The sequence below is a fragment of the Austrofundulus limnaeus genome, unplaced genomic scaffold (genome assembly GCF_001266775.1).
Source record: "Austrofundulus limnaeus strain Quisiro unplaced genomic scaffold, Austrofundulus_limnaeus-1.0 Scaffold426, whole genome shotgun sequence".
Classification (NCBI taxonomy): Eukaryota; Metazoa; Chordata; class Actinopteri; order Cyprinodontiformes; family Rivulidae; genus Austrofundulus; species Austrofundulus limnaeus.
Genome location: NW_013952828.1, coordinates 296695 through 320507, shown reverse-complemented (window position 1 = coordinate 320507; position 23813 = coordinate 296695). Strand labels below are relative to the sequence as shown.

Sequence of the window (23813 nt, the reverse complement as noted above, 5' to 3'; positions counted from 1 at the left end):
GGGAAAAATGTTTTTAGTTTCCATTTTTCTGTGTAATTAATTCAAAAAATACTTTCAGGACCCCACCTTGATGTTTCAGGACCCCACTGTGGGTCCCRACCCCATCGACCCCATCTTTGGGAACCGCTGGTATAGATCAATGTTCTTTCTGACTGCACCTCTAGACTATTCTTGTTTGTTGTCCGAGCACATTTCTGCAGTGCCCACGAACGTTTGACCAATCACACAATACCTGTTGAGAAAAAGTTCATCTCGACTCCTTGTCGAGAAAAGGGCGGGCAAAACTGCTCTTCGAACAAAACGGCGCAATTTTCGTCACACGGCTGCATCAATGAGAGCTGATTTTGCAGCTTCGGATGGAGAATGTAAGAGTCTTTTATGGCGTTGAAAGAATCAAGTGTCCCGCTTTCTTTGGCGTAATGTAACTGCGGCTACAAAAACATGGTGTTCACCCAGAGATTTAACCAACATCTCTCTGGACTTAAGAGGCACAGCTTTCTCTTCAAACACACTGGATATGGCATACTACTAGCCAATCAGAAATAGGATGGGGGCGGGACTTCGAAGTTTTATGAAGTTTTAGATAAAAAAAAAAAAGAATATTTGTCAGAACAAAATTGAAAAAGAACTGGAGACAACATCGAATCTGGTCAATTTTTAAAAACCAGCAGTTGGAGAAGATAAATGTGCAGAAGAAGGCTTACTGAAAGAGTGAGGAAGACCACCAGCAGGTGCACGCTAATGTTAGCTAGACCCAGTTGGTGCGTTCCATTTACATCGTATTCCTGTAAATGGTAAATGGTAGTGACGTCATTTCCCAACAAACCATATGAAAGTACATTTCAGTTAGCCGACAGGCGATATTGCTGCCGCTAACCTAGCTACAACACTGCTACAATATAAACAATGACAAAAAGAGAGCTCTACTACGTACGTCATGCAAATAATTGATTTTTAATACGTACAGTATTTCACAGAAAACGCACTACTTGTGCAAGTAATTAAAAATGCACAAAAAATTAGGAAATATAATTAACAGTAAAAGTTACGGAGTTAACTTTATAAAGCTGCGAGTAGCCGCCATCTTAAATCGAAACTGGGGGCAGTTTCATTTCTTCCACTATACGAGTGGAATATTACCACTGGAGGGGCGTTCCAGTTTAAATCTACCAATGGGAACAAGGAAATTACCACTTCCCAGGACTACTGGAATGCACCGATAGATAAAAGAGAGGAGCAGTGCACAGCCTGTGTTAGTATAATTGGCTGTTTGTTGCCTTAATTTAGGGAATTAAACAATATTGATGCTAAAAGATAAATTTGTTTGAACAAATTCGCAGCAAAGCTGCGTCTCTGTTTAACTTTTGGAAAAGGTTCGAGCTGAGTCATGCTACTAAGAACTGGACACTGCTCAAACACCAAAAATGGTTGTTTTGAAACAATCTACGCCACGACTCGTCTAATGACTCGGCTGCTCGGCCAATCRGTGACCTGCAGTCTGCGACCCAGGAGACCCAACTAACGTTGATGAACTCTACAATCTATTCCAAGCAGAGTACAGACGTAGAACTGGATGAAATGCAACTTGCGAGTACCGGTGTGTATGTTTGAGCTGGTGTGTTTTATTGTAGTCTTGGTTCGAGGAAATCCACAATAAAGTCAATCTCTGCACCCACTTCTGGTTTTTCAAACTCATTGAAGCCATGTGTGCCGTAATTTGTTCCATCCTGGAAAAAGAACCCTTCAAAAAAACATTAAAAGGCCCAGACTACTGTGACGTAAAGCTCTGTCTGTAACTGTCTTAATTAAGAGCCTCCTGTAGATTTGTTCCATATTTCACAAGTTGTCCTCTTAAGAAAGAAAGAGGGGAAAATTCATCCATGTAGATATTTCTCTGTGTAAACACAGCTGTCACTGTGACTCTGAGTCACCTGTTCCTCCTCGTCCCCGCCTCCCGCCATGAACCAGACGGGCCCAGTAAGGACACATGACGCAATCCTGGCAATCCGGCGTCCGAGTTCAAGGTGCTTCTCCTGACCCGCTGCTCTGTTGCGTAAAGCACCTGAGGGCAGATAACGACACTCGTGGAAGTCGGCGTTCCATTTTATTAAATTTTTATATCGAGTCACAAGAAGTTGACGGAGGCAGGAGTGGACTTTCTGAAAAGTTCTGAGAGGCTGCTGAGACCCAGAGGGTTTTGAACGGGTGTTTAAACACACCTGATCTTCTACCTATGTGTGCTCCAGAAGACCACCCGCAGGATGGGGGAAAAAAAACCCTTTTTATCTATTTCCAGTCAAATACTGTCTGAAGTGCAAATAATCCAAACCTTAAACTATTTGTGTGTCAATATGAGATTCACTGAAATCCCAGTTTTCATCCTGCAGACTCATTTCAGACGTCACTGCCGAGTAACTGAGCAAAAGTTTTAGAGGAGTGTTAATGCTGCAAGGTAAGATCGTTTTCGTAAAAGCTCAGCTGGTAGGTTTGTTCCCAACATGTTGAAGAACTGACCTCAGATTAGGGGTGCACTGATAAATAAATCAACCGGACAATTTATCGGCACAGATATCCTTAAATTTGAGAAATCGATGATCAGACAGAAAACTGCATTAAGTGCACCGCATGTTTTCTGTCTTGTAGTTGAGATCAGGTCTCAGTTCTGAGTGAGATCAGCTAAATGTTTGATCCTGAGTGTTTGAAGTGTCCTGATGACAGTCAAGATGTGTTCATCTCAAATTAAATCGTTGTGATCCTAATGTCTCACAGCCCAGCTTTGCAGGTTTTCTTTTATTTTTTTCCTTCTTCTTCCGCTTGCTCGAAACTTCAGCTCATCTCCGCACATCAGCTGACAGGAGCTGTCTTTGAAAATTACAGATCTGGGAGTGCGGATCTGCTCGGCTTCGACGGCTTCTTGTCTCCGTCTTTTGTTGCTACAAATGTCGCCTTTCTTGTGCAAATCAGCCTCGCTGTCAGAGACGTGGAGGGGGTCCGCGGGCCAGCTGCCGCGTAAACTCACGCTGTTTCTGCAGCTCCTTCTCGATGTTCCGTACACGGAACGGAAACTAGGCCACGCGGACTTTCTTTTGCTTGGGAAGGACGTTTGTACCGTTCTGTAATGAGGAGATGATGTGGGTGTTTTTCAGGTTTATGGCTCCTCAAACAGAACACGGTCAGGATTCCTGCCTGTGATCATAACCAGCCTCTGGTACATGAGGCTTACTTATCATGGCTCATCGTTTCYACAGGAACACTCCCCTTCATCTGATGAAGCTGCTCACATTATCTTAAAAAATCTCTAGTTGCAGTAGTTATTGCTGCTCTGGAGCATACAGGTGTGTGTTAAGACAACGCCAGGGTGGAAATATCAGCAATGACCTTTTAGAAGCAGCTGCTGTTGCTCATCCATCTGGGAAAGGTCAAAGGTCATTTCCAAACAATTCACTTTGCAGAGGAAGTGGAAAACTGTTAAGACGGCTGTCAGTCTTCCCAAGAGTAGACGTTCCTACCAATGAACCCGAAGCTCAGATCGTGCAATACTCCTTTAGACTAGGATATTGGAAAAAACCTGACGTTGTGATTTATTTTTTCTAACTCTGCGATATATAAAATTAACAATAAACAAACCCAACTTTTTGCCTTGGTGTCTCTTAGTTTTTGTTTACGTCACGCTTCAATATTAGCATTCACGCTAACTATTTGACTTCTTTTCTTCCAGTTCTCTTTAAAGTGCATCTCTTCCCCCCCCCCGGTGAAAAGATAACTCCGCCCCAAGGCGAAATTTGAAAAATGCATCAAAGTGGGTGGGGAGGGGGGTTAGAGAGCGGTGGTGTAGGCCAGGACGAGAGAACGTGACAGCTAGCATTAGCATAATTGATGCTACATGGAAAGTGACCACAGTATCGCAGACAGTTACATCTCTGAACGTCTGAGGTGGAGGATTTTCACCCCACACCAGCCTCGGACAGAGGAGGAGGAACGCTCCTGACAGCCTGACATAAAAAATAAAAGCATACAGCTGCTCACATGATCACTAGTTTAAATCAGGAATAAAAGTGTTGGGTCTTGTTTGACTGAAGTTCGGTTCGGTTCACATACATTTCAACCTCTTTGGACGTTTACCTGTATAAAGAGCTCTAAAAATCCATGAATTTTGCAAAAAGTCCATACAACTCGCACCCGCGGGGGGGGGGTCAGCTGCGGACATGACAGCGCCTGCTGCGGAGCAGGAGGAAAAGAGAGAGGAACAAGTAACTTATTTCTAGCGGCAGAACAGGTTGGAAGATGGCTGTTCGATGTTATTTATTGTTTTTTAAATCATCCTACAGGCTCTGACATGTTAGATAAATTTRAAAATGAGGTTTTTAAAATATCTGTAAGACTTGAAAAAAATCCATGAGATTGCTCTATACGTCCGTATACCTGCAAAATGACAAAAAATCCTTATAACTTACAGACAACCTGTATAAGCTGACAATGTGTGAGTTCGGGCTGAAGCTGTCCCGCTGCCTTTCTTTCCCCTCCTCCCCTCCCGCTGTGCAGGACGTACTGCTGGTGTGTGTGTGTGTTTGTGTGTGTTTGTGTGTGCAGCACAGCAGTCAGCTCTCACCACCCGAGGCTGAAGGTCAACAGACGATCATGCTAAGCTTGCTAACTGTGACTGCTGCAGGGGCGTCTTAGAGAGAGGCTTTTATACCAGAACACAGCCGCTGTGACGAAACCGTGGAGAGACACGTCACAGTGGAGAGCCGTTAACCAATATGCAAATTAGCCTGCAGTACCACTGCTCTACCCATATGAGCAGCAAAAAGACATTTTTAGACCAAATATTACAGATTTGAACAAATACACACAAAAAGATCAAAATTAGCACAGAAACAGTACTATATAACATTTTAGACACATTCTAGACAGTTTATCAGCTAAAAAAGTTAATTATAGGGTAAGTTACTCTTTAAATTTGCTCATCTTCGTATTCGTCAAGATCCTTGTCGTCTTCCACAGTTGGAGAATTCAGACACTTCTCCTAAAATGTTACCAATATTGTCCCAGAAGTTTCACAATAAAATGAAAGTTTGGGCATTTTTGACACGAAGCCGCCCACTTTAACCGGCAAAAGCAACCCGTCAAAATAAAATCCATAATTTGTGACCGTTTAGTGCAATTAGCAAGTTGATTTAATTTGCCTCCAGCATTGCAGGACCTGCAGTGCAACTACTGCACATAACATGCACTTTGACAATGACGCTCGACTGGTCTGAGTTAGTAGGTCAAAGGTTAAAGTTCAAATCCAAACCTGGTCCTCACGGGCCTCTATCCTGCACCCAACACACCTGATTCAGTGATAGAATCACCTCTTCAAGTTCTACAGAAGCCYGTTAATCACTCATTTCATTAAAATTAGGTGTCCTGGAGCAGAGAAACATGTAAAACATGCAGAATGGAGGACCAGGATTGGACACTGTTGCTCTAAAGCAGGGATGTCCAAAGTGTGGCCCGGGGGCCATTTGTGGCCCCTGAACTGATTTTGTGTGGCCCCTGACTTCAGTTTAAGAATTATACTAATATGTTTACAAATTTGTCCCCCCGGCACAGGTGTTTGATGTAGATGGAGACTTTCCTATTTATTATTAGGCCAAATTTATCACGGACAAAGTAACAYCTTATAATAAAAAAAATATTAGCAACAACACCAATTATGTCTTTAAATAACCAGACTCAGCTTTTTCCACATCTATCTAGTGACTTCTACTCAAAAGCTGATTTTGCTGCACTCCAATCTGCTTTTAATTAATTAATTAAATTCATCTTAACACAGCAAGCATTTTCATTTATTTATTTGTTTACCGTTATTTTACCAGGCAAGTCCCTTTGAGATCTCAGATCTCTTTTTCAAGGGAGGCCTGGGCCTGAAGGCAACCTATTGTACATGTGGGGGTGGGGGAAACCGGAGTACCTGGAGAAAACCCACGCAAGCACGAGGAGAACATGCAAACTCCACACAGAAAGACCCCAGGTCTGAACCGGGGAACGAACCCAGGACCTTCTTGCTGTGGGGCGTCKGTGCTAACCACTGAGCCRTYGTGCTGCCATTTTCAACGAAAGAGTGACCTAAATCCTGATTTTATTGATCAGAATAGACTAAATTGGGTTATTTTTTTCCCCCAATCGAAACCTAGAAAATTGCAAAATTTCTTTCAATAAGGGAAACCTGCAAAACTCCTTTAAAGTTCTGAATTTAGATTAATTTACGCAACCATGTCCAGCAATAAATCTGACTATTATTTTAGTTTAAGTATTCAATGCTTAGTTTATTGTTGAGCAGGAAAAGGAAAAATATTTTTGGCCGTCAAGGCCTTCTGGCTTGATGATTTTGGCCCATGAGACAAAATGTTTGGACACCCCTGCTCTAAAGAGTTGCATCTGTGCATGTTGTTGCATCTTGCATAAAAACTTGTCTGCAAACCAGTTGCATCTTGTGTTTCATTCAGATGCAACCACAAGATTTCTGGAACAAAGTTCTTTGGACTAAAATAGAGATGTTGACCCATAATGCACTGCAAACGCAGCATATCAGCACCAACTCCTAAAACCAGCAGTAAAGCATGGTGGTGGAGGGGTGATGGTTTGGGCTTGYTTTGCTGCTACAGGACCTGAACACCTTGGAGTCGACCTAAKGATTATAGAGTCAAATGGGAGTCTGTCTGTCAGACTACTGAAGTTTGGACCAAACTGGGTCATAAAACAGAGCAATGATCCCAAACAGAGCAACAAATCTACAACAGAGCAGCTGAAAAAGAAAAACAGTCCAAAGTTCAGGCCTCAACCTGACTGAAACTCTGTGACGGGACCTTCAGGGATTTGTCGGCGAACCTCAATGAACTGAAGCAACGTTGTAATGAATATTTGACTAAACTTTCTGATAAAGATGTATTTTCTTCACCCTGCGACTGGAAGTGTAGCAGCTCCTCCATGTTTTTCCCCTGAGAAGTGGACCAGCTCCGCTCAGCCTCTCCCCMCGGAGCCGACGATAATTAAACACAAGCCGGCAGAATCCCTGTTATTTATTCAGCTGAGTCCTTCTAAGACCCCGTCAGGCAGCGAGTACAGTACCGGGCTTCAGGCCGGCTGTTTGCTCTACTGTTCGCAGGCAGCCGAGTGTGCTAAAGGTTTAACCCCACGGTGAAACGGGCAGGAGGTGCGGCTCGCCGTCGCGGCTCAGGCGACACCCGACAAGGAGCCGCAGCTGACCTCAGAAGAAAGAATGCGATAAAGTGCAACTTCGGAGCCAGTAGCTGTAAATTAGAGAGCAGCGCTATCTGCAAACACACCCCACACGCTCGTAAACAGGCCAAAATAAACACAGCCGAAAGCAGATAAAGATTGTTTGTTTGTTTTTTTGAAACGATGACAGAAAATTTATACCAAAGTCTTTGATAGTCAGGTATCTGTTTGGGTTATTAGAGAAGAAAACACAGTGTCTTGTTGAAAACTGTCATTTATCTGCTTTATGGGCTGCAGGAGATGACCAATGTTTCACAAACATGGTCTTTGGGAACTTGTGATTAGTTTCCATTTTCTGATGCTTGATTCAGATTAAATGTACTTTTGGTTCTGTTRTTATTATTTTTTCCTTCTTTTAAATGACCGTACGTATCTTAAAGATTTGGAAATGAAGGTAGTTTTCTCAAAGTCTGCACCAGTCACACTTTTCTTCTTAGCTGGTTTCAATTTCATTCATGGAATTGTAACCAATAGCATGCAAGATAATTGTTTTCTCATAATTTCTAGTTTAATTAAAAATCTGTGCTCAGAATGTTAACAGAATAAAACATTTTCTCCCAAGCAAAAATAAACTAAACAAACAGACTTTTTTTTCTTTCTCTTATCACTGAAATAAGACTTGGTCTAACTAATCCCCACTGTGAAACCATAACCCTGCCTTCAGGCAAATTTGAAAAATTTCAACAAAGTGGGTGTGGCCAAGGGACAGTGAGGGGCATGGCCAGGTGTGGTCAGGACGGTGGAATGTGATAAGCTTTTATACCCAAAACAGTATAAAAAGGGGCACCTCTGTGGATAATGTTAAGGGAAACACTRAGCGTCCTTTACCCAGAATGCTTTGTGGTGTAAATATTATTGACGATATCCATATGACAGTATATTTTTTAATTCATAAAAACTAATCAGCCTACAGTATTTCTACAGTCTGTATTTTTTTATAGGTGATGTGATGTAAATGTTTATTAACCGTTTTCTAATGTTACAAGTCAGTTCCCTGTAAAGATGTAGAGCATCCTTTTGCAGGTCAGACTTTTTTAAACTAGATCATAGCTTCTTAACATCTTTGTCATTTTAACCTTTTTTAAAGCATTCGTATAATAAATCTCGCTCACTGTTCAAACTGTACTTGGACTCTTCTAAAAATGTTTTTTGAAACAGGTCAAAGGAAATAAGTTTTAAATTCTATTTTCAATAATGTAAAGTCATCTGGTTTAATATGAATTAAAGTTTATCTTATGCAGATTCACAGATCGGTTTTCACCTCTGTATGAACCTGCTCTGGATTAAGTCTTTGGATTATTGTCATTTTTGACACTTGAAGCAGCACAAAACGGATAAAAACAAGCAGGAAACGCCTTGTACTTTTTGGCAAAAACTCAAAACTGTCTTCATTGATGTGCCCTGCAGTCAAATACTGATTTAAAGTGCCTGTGACATCAAATTTCCGTAATAAATGTGAATGTATTTTTGGAAAGAGAACATTGATAACATATCGCAAAACAAATTTCACGCCGTTGAGATGAACAGTTGTTGAGATATTTGCCTGTGAAGAAACAGGAAGTGATGTCAAAGAGGAATGTCTGAATGTGAACAGAGCGATGCTACAATAATTAGAGAAGAATCTGATGTTTTTAGATTATTTTGTCGCTATCAGATTTGAAGAGTTTTGAATAAGATTGTTTCAATAAACAAAGACTAGAGAGTTTCTTTTCTTAACGAGTTCCCCTTTGATGTCACTTCCTGTTTCACTTTGCTGAGCCAAATTCAAGACAAAATAGGCCAGTTATGAGACAAATAGTGTAAAATCGTGTATTATGCTAACTTTCTTAAATATAAATATGCTTTCTTTGACTTTTTGTATTTGAAGGATAAGCATGGCTCTTTAAAACTTTTGATTATCCTGAAAGTGTTGTTTGGCTGCTTTGGCCCATGAGATGTGGATCTCGTTGAACCGGCTGATTAAACGTTAAGCCGGTGCTTAAGCACYGCTCATCTCCCTAATTAGGCTGTAATTATTGTCTGGAGGGTCAGCCGCCGGTGGCACGGTGGAGGCTGAGTGCTAATGAAGTCAGAGACATGGCCGTGGCTTTTGTTACGGGAACTTGAAACTCGGTCACGTGCCCTCGTTTTGTCAGCTGGAAGGGGAGCTCGATTCCTGACTGCCGCGGGGCATTTCCTCTGCGAGTCTGTGGCGCTTTTACACCCCGTAAACGCACAACGAGTCCAGCAGCCCTGGTCTCTTCTGACTCTGCTGGATCAGAGTGAAAGATGATGGACGTGAGTCGGTTCAGCGCTGACGCAGCCCCATCAATTATTTGCCTTTGGTTTGATCAATACTAAAGAAGAGCCGGCAGCAAGATAATCCATTTAGGCAGCGAGTGCCGATGTGTCGAGCCACGGGGGTTTTAGATCTTCTGTAACCTTTTCTAGCAGGCCGTATTGATCCCTGGTAGTTAATATATGTTGATAAATGTAGTTGGAGGAGAGTCGGGGAGCTCTTGAGTTGGAATTTTACAGCTGTGCTCTGAATGGATTAGAAAAGCAGATGAAAAGTTCACTCATTCATCAGCAGTTTTGTTGGGATGGGAATCTTTGGCCACCTCGTGATTTGATTGCAAATCAATTGTGAATCGATTAGCGACACAGTTTGATTAGCAGGTTAGTTAATGAGCACCAAGAGCACCTGAGCAGTTAAAGGAAAACTAATTGTTGGACCTCCTTTATGGATCTCATGAAGCTCAGAACACTGAGTCTTTCTAACCTTGTGTCCTTTATTGGGGAGAACGGGCCCACTTACAAGACCCCCACACTCATATGGGTTCTTTTTATCCAGCCCTACTCAACATAAACCATAATGAGCACCAAGAGGGAGGTGATAAACTTCTGATAAACCAAAACATTGAACCTTAAGTACAAAGACAAAAATGTTTAACGTCATGACGAGTCCAAAAACCACTAATTGACTGTTGACCAACAGGTAGCATAAATGCTAGCGTAACGCTGAAAACACCATAGAAAAGATAACTTTTTAGAATTTCTAAATATTTTTACACAAATCAAACACTTCTAATTCATTAACAATGACAGTCTTGTTTTGATACCTTTTAAGCTCAACTAGCTCATCTGTATAATTAGCTGAGTCAGCCATTTTAGTATTTATGACAGTCATAGTGACTAGGGTTGGGCAATATTGGCAAAATAATTAATCACGATTAATTGTGGTATTTAGCCGATAACGATTAATTTGGCGATTAATGCCCTGGAGTCCCTGGACACCCTCATGTCCTGGTCACATGACCAATTTAGTGGGAAAGATTTGCTCTTTGCAAAAATCTGTTCCAAATTTTGTCAAAATTACAGACTTCAGGCTACACATCAAATTTTTAATTGTGTTGACAGACCAAGAAAAACTGGAGTTATGATAAATTAATTACAGAACTTTTTTGTTGTTTTAATGTTCGTCATATTGGACGCAGAGAGGAGCATTGAGCGGACTGGTGGCATTAATCGTATTAATCATCAAGTGCCCAAAAATAATCGATTAATGTTTTTCTGACGATTAATCGCACACAATACGATTATGCCCAACCCTAATAGTGACTCCCAAAAATGGATTAGATGTCAATGAATATGCAGTGATAACTTTCTGAGAGTTTTCGTTAAATACACTCAATAGTTTGAGATGTTTTTCCTAAAGACAAAAAAAACACATAGATCAAGTCAAAAACAGGCGACAAACAAGAAGCTCATGTAACATTATTTACTTTCAGTTGATGTGGAGCTGGAAGTCTCAGACTTGGACCGCCRACTTCGTTCCCTTGTTTCCTTAACTGTGATGACAAACCAGTAAAAATGGCTGCCAGTTTCAGCACCGTTTAAAGCTCTGACGCGGCCTTCTTGCACACAGACCTCAAATGCGTCATCAATAATTTCATGTGCTCGTGCAGAAGTGAGCKTTTGTTAAGAGTTTTGAGACTTTTAACGTGAACCACATGTGAAGCTAGCCGAACAGATGCTGGCGTCGGGGGAAGTGACGTATCCCTGGCCCAGATCGAAACTGTAAAAACCCAGAGTTAAGTTGACTGTTTTTACTGCTGGGTGGCTCTGATTTAAGAAACGTCTCAGTCTCTCTTTCTGCCAAGGAGCTGGCAGAGGACTGCATTATTGGGGGAACAGTAGCTGAGATTGGGGGAAGGGGGGGTGTTTAGGTCTCAGATACTTCTGCGAAGTATTTTGCGGTCTCATAGCACAGTGCTGAATGTTCGAGCAATGAGGTCAGAAACATGAAACGGGCTCTACTTGGTGCCAGAGCAGTTTTCCTAGATTTCCAGGCAGCAACTCTACACTTAACCACAAAAAAGTTACAAAATGTGTGTTTGGTTGATTATTTTTGTTGCAACACTACTTCTTGGTAATACCTCTTATACCGTTGGGAAGCAAGTTAAAATTTTCCTAAATGGTGCCACATTTGTTAGAAAAATACATTTGAGGGTTGAGTTCATGAAGAACTTTTCAAATCTTCTGCGCAAAACAACATATTAAGCTGTCGACTCTTGTTTTTGTTTTTCCTTTGATTAATTGAAGTGTGAATAAACAAGACATTTTGACAATTTACCAGTTTATTCGTTTAACAAACAGGAACCTTAGTATGTGGAAGGCATCGACAGAGAAGAATTAGCAAATTTTTCAACATACATTCACAACTTGACTGCTCAACCGACAAACACATTTTCCTAACAAATGTGCCACCATGTAAGAGAAAAACACTTTCCAACAATACAAGATTTATTACTAAGAAAAAGTGCTCCAACAATGAAATAATACACTAAAACACAAATTACCTGATGAACTTTTCTTGTAGTTTTGGATCATTTAAATTTCTTCTCCAGGACATTTAAATAATTATTTTATAATCAAACCACGTCGTGTAAAAATTCAAGCTTTAAGGCAACAAAATGAATCCTAATATTTTAAACGAACTAGAATCCTGCCCAGCAGCTAAAGTAGACCTATTTCCTCAAATTGCGTGAAAACCATAACAAGAATTAGACTGTCACGGTAAGTTAAACTGTCTGTCTCAGCAGGGATCGAGCAGCCTCAGAGGTAAGCATGACTCCCCTGATGCCCCCCCCCCCNACACACACACACACACACACACACACACACACACCCCCACACACACACACACACACACACTCTTATTTATCTCCCCTTTTAGCATAAAAACAACCAGAAGAGAGATTTGTACCAAACCTTACACACTTATAAGTCCAAATCTATTTCATGATTTAAATAATTTTTCTTTTGCTCATGCATCTCCACCAGGTTTAATGACATTCAGCGGAGTTTATTTTTTATTTATTTATTTTTGCTGAATCATCAAAACCAACAGCATCCCCTTTTTAAAAGCTCAAACTGGTCAATATTGTAGCCTGTGTATATCGGGGTTGGTGTAATCCTTTCAAATACTTAATAAAAGGATAGTTCAGCTCTTTAAAGTCAGGTTATGTGAAGATTATGAACAATTAATATTTCACCTCTTGCAGGAAGCTTTTCACTTGCCTCAGTTTGGAGAAAAATCATTTGATTCTGACTTTAGTGAAGAACTAACAGGGTGGGATCCAGACAAACAAAAAAAAAAAAGGCCAACAACTAATCAAAAATAAAGATTTTTTAGTGTAATGTTGATTTATTAACATTTTAACTCTTGTAAAATTCTGGATAAAGTTGTGTTTGATTGAAATTGACATTGCTGGATGATTTAGCTGAAATTAAGTGAAGAAGCTGCATAAAAAAGCAGAACACCTGCTAAAAGAAGCAAAACGCTAAATGTTGGCAAAAATCTAACTCAAAGCAAACTCACAACTCACAGCAAAATGCCATCTAAAAGTGAAAAATTGCAAAAAAAAAAAAATAAAAGGCTAGCTAAAGTTAGCCTATAAGCAGCACTTTGGTAGCCAAAAATGAAAAACAATGTTACACAGATCAATCAGATTTCAAAGATAATGTTTGACTGAATTGAAGAGATCTACATGTGTTTATGTGGGAAAAATGCTTGTTTTTTTAAATTTAAGTAAAATTTCTGAAAAGTGACAAAAACTACAATCACAGCAATCACTTGATGAATGAGCTGACATTTCCATGTACAGTTGGCTAAAATAGAACAGTGTACAGAAGTATTCAGATTACAAAAAATGTACAACAAATAAAATAATACATGAAAACGTTTGCGTAACTGCTGAATCAGCATTCACACTTTTTATGATATGATTCATTTGAGATAAAAGAAAAAGTGAATTTAAATCTGTAAGGAAAACAAAATTAATTTCTACTTTGAACAAGAACCTAATGATGAGAAAAACCAAAGCAACATTTTACTCTTGTAAAACCTGAATGTGGTTCTTTACAGCACAATAACATCTGTGTATATGGGACAAGGAAGTGAAATCATTTGCAGCAATCTGTTTTAAGTGTTAAGCAATTTATTGCTACTGTAAAAATAAAGTGAAAAACGACCATGCTTTAAGTAACTATCAAACCTGCATAAACCTTGTTTTATGCAGCCAACGATCTCGAGAGAGAGACACTACTGAATCGTGGCAAAAAACCTGCTCTGAAAAGACATCAGTGTTTCCTGAGTGGTCCACGGTTCTCCAGGTTCCACTGCCACATTCGTGTGGCTCTGCCCAAACTGAAGTAAACACCAGCTGCATGAATGTGCCAGTGTTGGTTGTTTTTAGGCTCAATAAATGAGATCCTCCAGAGTGCGTAGAGGTAGGCTGAAAGATTTTTAATCGACCGTCAGCCCAGATCCTCCATCGTCGCGCAGGTGTGTTTGGTTTTCATGCGCATCTGGCAGCGCTTTTAACTTGATCTCCGACTCTGAGGCGCATCTGTGGGTGTTTTTCTGAGGGTTCATTATGCCGCCGCCGCTGCTGCTGCTTTTCACATATAGAGGTGGGGGGTCACGCTGCACGGAAGCTGACCCATTGATAACCTCGATGTAAAATTTAAACGAGCAGTTTTTTTAAGCGCTGTCTTCCAAAATGAGCACTACTTTCGGTGTAAAAGAGTCAGGGAGCAATCAATAATTCATTCTGCCCCGCGCTGGAGCAGCACCAGGCCTTGCGTAACCAGGAGCAAATGTTTGTGATGTTTGGCAGAGGGTTAGAACCTCGAAACAGTTCTAGCGTGTTCAAGGACTATTTCTGTTTCTCCTTAAAGGCTCTCCCATATCTCCTCACAATCTGGTATAGCCCCTTGTCTCTGAATTCAGTCTCCAATGAAAAGTCCCTAAACTGCCTCTTCCTGTTGTAAATCTGACTGGAGGAAGCAAACAGGGCTTCACGCATGAAGCATGAAACAGCCGTGCACAGCCTTCAGTGACTCATCTAATGCAGGGCGGGGGGAGGKGGGGTTTGCCTCATTTTTCAGCCCATGCACCGCAGCCTCCTCTGGCTTTCAACAGAACATCTATTCTGGGTCTGTTTCAAGTTGTGTGCAAAAGCTTCTAGATTTAGAGGAGGCAGASTCCCTTTTGTTGTTGTGAGTTTTGGGGATGAGGATTTGTGAAAATGTTTGTCACGACCGCAGCGTCTGCTTATGGTTGTCCTTGTAGGATTTGCAGCAGAGACACGAGAGGAGGAGGAGCAAACGCATGCAGACACAGAAGCATGTATTTATAATACTGTAGCTGTGGTGAGACTCAAAATCTGCAAGTGAAACTCCCCTAAAACTGTTTGAAATTAAAGGGTTAGAGTTTTAGACCGAAATCGTCCTATATTGAGAAATGGAGTTGAAGCTGTTTTGGTCAGACCTTGAAAATAACATGTACATTATCCCACATTATATTGTGAGACGTTACGTTCAAAGCACATGATGTGAACAGACGGGTAGGATTTTTGAAGAAGGTAACAACACTTTAAGCACCTTACGAAGCCAATGGAAGTTTTAATATGTTAATGTCTGGTTTAATCACTCATTTTGCACCATTTGTAGCACTCAATGTATGAGTTCATTATTTTTCAGCTACTATCACACTAAATTGTATCCCAGTAAATTTTAAATTGACTAAAGCCTTTTTGTTTAGTTTTAAGTTCACTTGTCTTTAGTGGCCTGTTGATTTTGAGTTTGCTTTAAAAAAAAAAGAAGAAAGAAAATTGCCTAAAAATATGTCTGAAAAAAGCTTGTTTTCAACACTGTTTTAATATGCCAGATGTAGTAGTGGGTAATAGGCATGTGCTCAAGTTCAACAATATTAGACAAAGAACATCCTGTTCCCATGAAAGAAGCAGGTGAGCCCTTTAGTGGAGGAGGTTTCCCTCTTCAGTTCTGACGTTGATTTATTCTGTGTTGTAGATAAATATCATGCTCAGACATATTTTTGTTTGAAAATATGACAGAAAACGGGATACGTAACGTTAGTCAGGTTTAGGATTTTGTTTTAGGCGTGTTTTCCTAAAGATGAGTAATAATTAAAGATACTTTGTGGCTGGAAGTAATTGAGTCCAAATCTGTCTTAACAGTAAGTCCCATAAGGCTGACAGATTTAGGGTATGTACTGATATAAGATACATGTTTTGCCTCAATTAGGTGAACGTGAACTGCAAAAGCAAGCATTTAAAAATTACAAAGTAGTTCAATAAATCCCCTGCTATTGTTAGACGCCAGGATCGGATCTCACCAAGACCTTGTTGTTGCCTCAGTCATTCAGTGCAGTCTGTTAAAATAATAAAAATAGCACGCTGAATACAAAGGCTGAATGGCCTGTCTGTACTACTACTGCTACAAGACACAACAATTTGTAAGTTCAGAAGTCCCATGAGGCACTTAACAGACAGTTTCAAAGAATAACTTTTTGAGTGCCTCATCATTTTAAAATGTTTGCTTTGGTTTCAGGAAAGATTTCCTTGTGAAGTATTTTCCAAGTTGGTTCACTTTAGTTTTTTTCCATTGCTGTTGCTTTTCTTTCACTGTCATCATTTTTGTGTACTGCCTCATTTGTGGACAGTTAAAATTTTCCATATACTGGCTGTGTGCATGCATGTGTGTGCGTGTGCCTGGTTGTTGTTACCTTTTTAGGACCATTCCTGGTATAAACGCCTACATTGTCRGGACCAGTTTTCCATTTGGGGACCWAAAACTCACCCTCATATTGTGGAATGCCTTTTTTGTGTTAACCCCCCCAAGGTATGAATGGAATGTAGGTATATATATATACATGTATAGGGTTATGTACTGGGGTTGGTTAGTCCTAGGGTCAGGGTTAGGATACAGAAATGACTGGAAATGAATAGAAGTCAAAGCATATTCCTAAAAGAGATAGAAATACAAAATTGTGTGTGTGATTTAAGATGGTATTGTGATKGACAAATGGGACTTCAGATGTGAGGCCTGCAGGGAAAGTGAGACAGATTCACATGCTGGTGCATGCTAGATTTCAACTCAGATCTGGTTCAAAATCAATTAAAAGCCCAACTTGTGTAAGAAATGCACATTGGGTTTAACTGACAGTTAAACAGAGGTGGTTTCACCTGGTGGATTCTAGCATTTGTCATAATTTGATGCAGTAGCTTTAAAAACATTTCATCACTCAAATCAAATGTCTTTGTTCTGTCTCTAAAGGTAAAAATCCCACGGACAGCGGCGCTGCAGGGGACTATGGAGCACCCAATCCTGGACCTGCATTCAAAGAGGTGTGGCAGGTAAAAGTGTGGCCTAAAGGCCTCGGTCAGGCTAAGAACCTGGTTGGCATTTATCGTCTCTGCCTCACCGACAAGACAGTCAACTTTGTGAAGCTGAACTCCGACGCCGCTGCGGTGGTGCTGCAGCTGATGAATGTCAGGCGATGTGGCCATTCTGAAAACTTCTTTTTCGTTGAAGTGGGACGTTCTGCTGTGACTGGCCCTGGCGAGTTCTGGATGCAGGTGAGCTTGTATTTTCAAGTCTTACGTAAGGTTTTATTAGGTTATTAGGTTCACTTGAAAACTTGAATGATTTGTTAACACTCATGGTTCTGTCCTGTCCTCGTTGTTTATTCCATGTCTAAGGTGGATGATTCGGTGGTGGCCCAGAACATGCATGAAACTTTGCTAGAAGCCATGAAAGCCCTGAGCGAGGAGTTCCGCCAGCGCAGCAAGTCCCAGTCAAATTCTGGTCCTGGAGGAGGGGCCACTGCTTCTAACCCTATCAGTGTTCCCTCACGTCGCCACCACCCCAACCCTCCTCCCAGTCAGGTTGGCTTCCTTCGCCGGCCCCGAACCGAGCCTCCTGGAGGAGCTAACTCTGGAGCACCGGTAGCTGGTTCTAGTGCGTCCCCGACACCCCGGCACAGCTTTCCAAGGTCTCGCACCGCCAGTGATGGAGGAAAAGGAGAGGACGGCACAGCGGGATCTACTCCGACCCATGGTGTGAACTCAAGTCCGTCCACTAATGGATCTTGCTCCACCACCCCAATCCTCAGATCAAAGTCAGCACGCTCAGCCCCAACCACAAATGCTAAAACTCCCTTTGCGTTGATGCGCTCCATTTCTACCCCAGCGCCATCCCCAGCCCAAAGCCTGTCGTCCAGCTCTGGGCATGGCTCTGAATTTGGGGGCATGACATCGGCCAGCGCTGTCCTGGGATCTGGTACCTACAGTCGTGTGCCCTCACATCATACTTCTGTCTCAGGCTCACCCAGTGATTACGGCTCTTCAGATGAGTATGGCTCCAGTCCCGGAGATCACACAGTCCTCCCCTCCCTAAGCCTTCCTGGAAGCTCCGCTGGCAGCATTGGCAGCCAGTCCATTGGTGAGGATGGAGCCAACTATATCCTGATGAGCCAACGTTGTGGTGGTGGTCGTGGTAATGCCTGTGGCGGTAACAATCGAGGAAGCTTAATGTCCCAGCCTGCTCCAGAAACATCAGTCATCGGCTCCCAATCTCAAACTAGAAGGGTTCTTAGACGCTCCTCCAGCCGTGAATGTGAAGCCGAACGAAGGTTGCTGAGCAAGCGCGCCTCCTTGCCACCAATGGTACTGGAAAGACTGGCCCCGCGTCAGCACAGAGCTGAGGAGCCTGCGGACGAAGATTCTGCAGATTACGCCATTATGTCGAGGAGTACCAGCCGAGAGTCATTTACTTCTCCCTGCTCTTCTATACAAAGAGAATCAGCCATGGGTACTGGTGTCACAGGAGGTGGGTACTTAGATGTGGCAGGGGAGATAAAAGCTGAAGGAGGTGCAGGAGCRGTTGCTGGAATAGACTTGAGAGTGGACAACGGGTACATGTCCATGCTGCCAGGAGTTACTCAGCCTCCTGTATCCTTGTCCCAATCAATAGCCGTCTCTGTTCCTGACTTAGACTCCAAGCCTGCTGATGACTACATGGCCATGACGCCAAACAACAGCGTGTCTCCCCCACAGCAAATCAGACCTCCACCAGCTTCTGATGGCTACATGATAATGTCCCCCAACAGCAGCTGCTCTCCAGACCAGCGCGGCGGTCTCTCTGAAGGTGCCTGGGTAGGCAGCGGCAGTGCAGACAGCCGAGCCGGCAATGACTATATGAACATGTCTCCAATTAGTGCACCTTCTGTAAATGGCAGCCCCCCATCTTCTGAGCACAACTGCCATTTAGAAACCAGTTTGCAGCAACACCCCCCAAAGATGGTGTATTCCTACTACTCCCTTCCTCGGTCGTATAAGCATAACCCCACCTCTGGGCACTTTGATGATGGGCCTGGACGGGGTAGAAGGCCCAATGGAAGTTGTAGGGAAATGGGTGGTCGAAGAAATATTGGAGGGCATCAAGAGCAACCAGCAGGCAATACAGTGGGAGGACGCCATCAATCACTTTCTTCATCCTCATACTCTTCAAGCTCAGCCAGCAATGAGAGTCTTGGGGAGATGGAGGATCGGTCTACCAAGGCGTTGAGTAATGTGACAAGTGGGTCCAAATCCAAAGAGGGAAGCAAGGCTGCACAGAGAAGGGGATCTGATGGGTTGTCTAAGCAGGGTAGTCATACTAGAAGTAGACCAGTGAGTCTCTTTGTTGATGTATCAAAGGCTAACACTCTTCCTAGGGTCCGTGAGAACCCCTTACCACAAGAACCTAAGAGCCCCGGTGAATATGTAAGCATTGAATTCAAAGGGGAAAAATACAACCATACTGGGGTTAGAGTAGGGCGAGGCAGGGGGCCGAGGCATGGATCACTGCTGCCTCATGGCTCAAATAGTCAGCATCCTCAAAACAGACCAACTTCCTGTGTAGGGAACTTCATACCCCTCTCTCAGAGTCCTTCTACCCCAGTCACTCCCCCATCTGCCTCGGAGTATGTCAACATGGACTTGGGTCCTTCTCCGTCCCCTTCACCCCATTCTCTCACCCCAATAGTTTTCCCTCCTTTCAACACCCCTCCCACACCTGCAGCTCTCCCTCACGCCCCTAAAACTGTTACAGAGGGTCCTGCAAGTCTTCGTGAAGTGTGTCCTGAAGTGGCTGAGTCCACTCTTAGGAAAAGCAGAGAGAGCGTTCCATCAGTGTCTGAGTCTGAATCTCCTATATCCTGCGGGGACTACACAGAGATGGCCTTCAGCCTGAACAACAACACTGTTCCTCGAACATCACCCAGCGTCTCCCCCAAAGTTCCATCTCCCACCAGGACCGACCCACCTGTTTCCCTGTTGTCACGAGGTCTAGATTTCCCACTATGCAAATCAGGACCCAACCCCGACCAGGGAGCTAAAGTAATCCGTGCTGACCCCCAAGGACGCAGACGACACTGCTCAGAAACCTTTGTTGCCTCACCTTCCCTCCCCACCTCTACGTCCACTTCTTCTTCAACTGCCTCCCTCTTTCCAGAACATACCCAGGCTGTGAGCCGCCGCCTCGGGTTTGAAAGCATGCTGTGGGGGAACGGGGCTGTTTCAGATCCCTCCACCCAACCCCCTGCCTCTGGAAACAATCAGACTTCTACAGAGCAAGGTCTTAACTACATAGACTTGGACTTGGTCAACAAAGAGAGTCCCCACGCTGGCCTAGATGGGTCCTCTGGAAGCCAGCCCCAATCTCGGCTCTTCTCTGTAGTGAGTGCGGGTTCTGGAGTCAGGGGAGTTGGCGCAGCTGCCGGTGGAAGCAACAGTTTGAGCCTCAACACATACGCCAGCATCGACTTCTTCAAATCTGAGGAGCTGCGGACGCATCAGAACGGAAACAAAGAGGGAACAGGTGTGTTTTGCGTATCTTTCTATTTAGTTTCTCATCTTTTCTTTTTCCTGTCACCATTTAGCATCTTTTTATTCTTTCTGTAAGTGTGTTTGTATCACAGTCAAAGTCAAAAGAATATACTTGTAGGTAAACCAGTGGAGCACAGACTCCTGTCTTCTGTGCTTGTAATCTAATTTAAACTGACRTTGAATTAAAACGTGCACAGCTGTCTGTATAACTCTGAATATGAGGCATAATTTGGCTCCTGCAACAATAGATAAATTGATTTTAGTGTCTGGGCCTTGATGTACCCTTTACTCTTTACCTGATGTGATTAGATGAGGTGTTAAACGCCAGATAGTCTGTTGGAATATTGATAAAGATCAATGGGCCTCTTGCAAGAACATGTTTGTATTCTTATCCTAAATTTCTCTTACTTTTGTTCGTACAAAGGGTTCGTACGAACATGCCACGTCAGATTCACCAAACTTCTATCTTCAGGAAAAGTGTGTAAATGAGCTGCGTAAATTCCACCTGTTCGTATCCAGCTGCTCGTGCACGCAAGAGGAGATTAGCATAATTACCACCCCAAAAACACCATATAAGGCTATGTTTCCTACCTCAGGTACAAGGAAGTGTCCATTCATGAAAAATAACAGCGAAAACTAAAAAGAAGAACTTTACGAGTTCAGAGATTGAAGTCCGTCTGTCAGAGATCCAGAAAAGAAAATCTGTCATTTTTAGCAGGTCAGCTGTGGAATAAAAAGAGCTGCTAAAAGTATAAACAACTGTGTTAAATCATTTTCATTTATTCAGAAGCCACAGCGTTGCGCACCTTTGTTTTCGCAATTTTAATTTTTCCTATTTAGTTTTAAAACAACAAAAAAATAAATGCCAGATTATTTGTTTTTTGTAGTTTTAATGCGGGAAAGCCAAAGGACAAGCCATACAGTGATTCTGTACTTTGTTTTAAAGTTCAGTTAGGCAATTTTTCATAAACATTAAAAAAAATGTAAGCRTCAATTTATTAGATTTAGTTCATGATTACCAAGCTGTTTATACAGCATATTTAAATTAAAAAGAACAAAGGATTTACTGCTTTATCACAGTTAACAATACCTTATTTTATTTTATTTTTCAAAATTTCATTTTCAAACACAAATGCAGCTATTTTCAAATTTGTGTAAATTGTTTTTTTTTTCTGTTACATGAATCTTTGTTTTGAAATAATCATCTAGCTTAAACATTTTATAAATGCAGCCAATTATTTTTCTGTTGGGTTTATTTGTTTAAGTGTCGTTTGAAATCATTTGTAGGAGAGAGCGCCGTAACCTGATTAGTTAAAAAGTGACAAATATTAGAATTCTTTAAGACAAAGTGGAATTAAAACATCTTAATGTAAAATTTAAGCATCATAATTGACAAAGTAAACTGCAGTCAGTGTAGCAGAACAACAAAACAAGGTCTGCAGCCCGGGCTAGTTTGATTCTTTGATGTCATTTTTCAAAAGTTGCCTGTTACAGTGTTTAAAAAATAGATTTCACCAACTTCCTACTCGTTAAAACACAGGGTACAGCTGCTGCAGCAGTATGAGTAATAATTTTAATTGTCTGCAGTTGCTCTGCTACTGTAGTGCTGTAATTTCATTGTATTTTCTCTGTTTTCTTCTTTAAGAAGAAGTTTTTCCAGACTGTTTTGGGTTTGGGGTGGGATGAGGTGATCATTACAGCTAAACAATAACTCAGCAAAATAGTTGAGACGTTTCATCATATAAAAAAAAACTCTTTGAACTACCATCTGCAACAAATGAGACCTTTTTCTGTATGTTTGCTCAGTTTATTCAAGAAGCAAGGTTTAAACCAAGATGTGGATTTATATGGATTAGAAGACAGTAACCTTCCACAGTGGGTCTTTTATGAGGAGACTTACTGTACGTTGTGTTGGAGTTAAACCTCCCGGGGTTTAGTGGTAAACTCAGCTCCACGGGTGGATTTAATGAAGAATTTGGGGCATTAGCAAAAAAAAAAAGAAGAAAAAAATCATTGTTTCTTGTTGGGAACACAGCATCTCTGAAGTCATACAGATGTTTTTATAGATTCTTCGGACAGATGTGAACAACCAGCCTGCTTCCTTGTGTCTCCATGTTGGATTTAATTAGAAATGATGGGCACTTTGCTAAAAGCAGGATGGTGTTTTGGGAGTATTTTGAGTAGAGATGCTCGTAGGCCACCACCACCGCAGTGGGACCATATGGGGCTGTGGCTGCAGAGAATGGCAGTGGGGCAGCATGGGGGTGGGGGGTGGGGTGTTACACATTGGCTGTGAATGTTGAGATGGGGCCAGCTCACAAATGCCTTTGTACGGTATCACCCCCCCCCCCCCCCCCTTTTTTTTGTTTTCATCTCTCCATTCTTGCCTCCCCCTCTTTCCTCCTCCATTAAGCGACCCTTTTGTTTGACTGTGTTTGCCGCGGTGGGCTGGCAGGCCTCGACAGGGCCGAGACCGGAGGACTCTCCTGAGACGCTCGCAGCCTGTAATTTTCAACTTTACTGTTGGGAATATTTTCCCCCATTTTCATTCCTTACTCCGGTTTTTGACTTGCCCTTATTCATTCTTCTCATCGTTTGTCCTCGTCTGACATCAAGGCTGATGGATTTTTGGGATTCCTTTCCTCTCCTTGTCAATACTCGAGCTGTTGTTCGACTTTTTTTTTCTTTCTTTCTGCCCCTTAAAACGTTTTGATCCTCCTCCTTCATGTCACGTTTCAGTCCACTCTTTAAAACTGCTTCTCATAGCCATCCTGAGCTAAATAAAGCAACAAGAAAAAAAAACGTAAAGGAGTGTGCTTCATAGTTTGGAAGATGTATTTGTGTTTTTATGGTCTGTAATTACAGGTTCTTACCTTCCTCCCTGCAGCTATAAGCTTATGTAGAAAAAGACGGCGTGTTTGTCAGTGGGGTGCTCTCCTTTGGCTCTGAGGGCCGGAGGACAGAATTGAACATCAGTTGTGAGGACGCGTGCCAGAAAGAATCCTATTGGACATGGGTTATGTAATGTGTGCAAGTAACCTCATGGTTCAGATAATGAGAAGCACAGTGAACTGTTTCACCCTCCGAGTGCTGATAGAAAATAATGTCAAGTCAGACAGTTTATACTGATTTTTCAGGATGAAATCAATAATTCCTCAAAAAAAAAATACGAAAGAAAGAAACGTGAAATGTTCTTAACTCCACTTCTCTTAATCAACCAAATAATGCATTTCTATTATCTTCTTGAACGACAAAATACACCCAATAATAGGACTCTTTTTTTTCCTCTTCATAGATTGTTTATCAAATCTT

At 42.0% G+C, this 23813-nt stretch overlaps 1 protein-coding gene across 1 annotated transcript in view; it reads left to right on the top strand.

Annotated features, from left to right (window-relative positions):
• Window positions 1-23813, top strand: part of si:ch73-335l21.1 (insulin receptor substrate 1-B) — a 58926-nt gene that overhangs the window by 2272 nt on the left and 32841 nt on the right. The window contains exons 3-4 of the mRNA XM_014024536.1: window positions 16909-17210; window positions 17334-20493. Coding sequence (XP_013879990.1) covers window positions 16909-17210; window positions 17334-20493 — 3462 coding nt within the window. The remainder of the gene's footprint in view (window positions 1-16908; window positions 17211-17333; window positions 20494-23813) is intronic.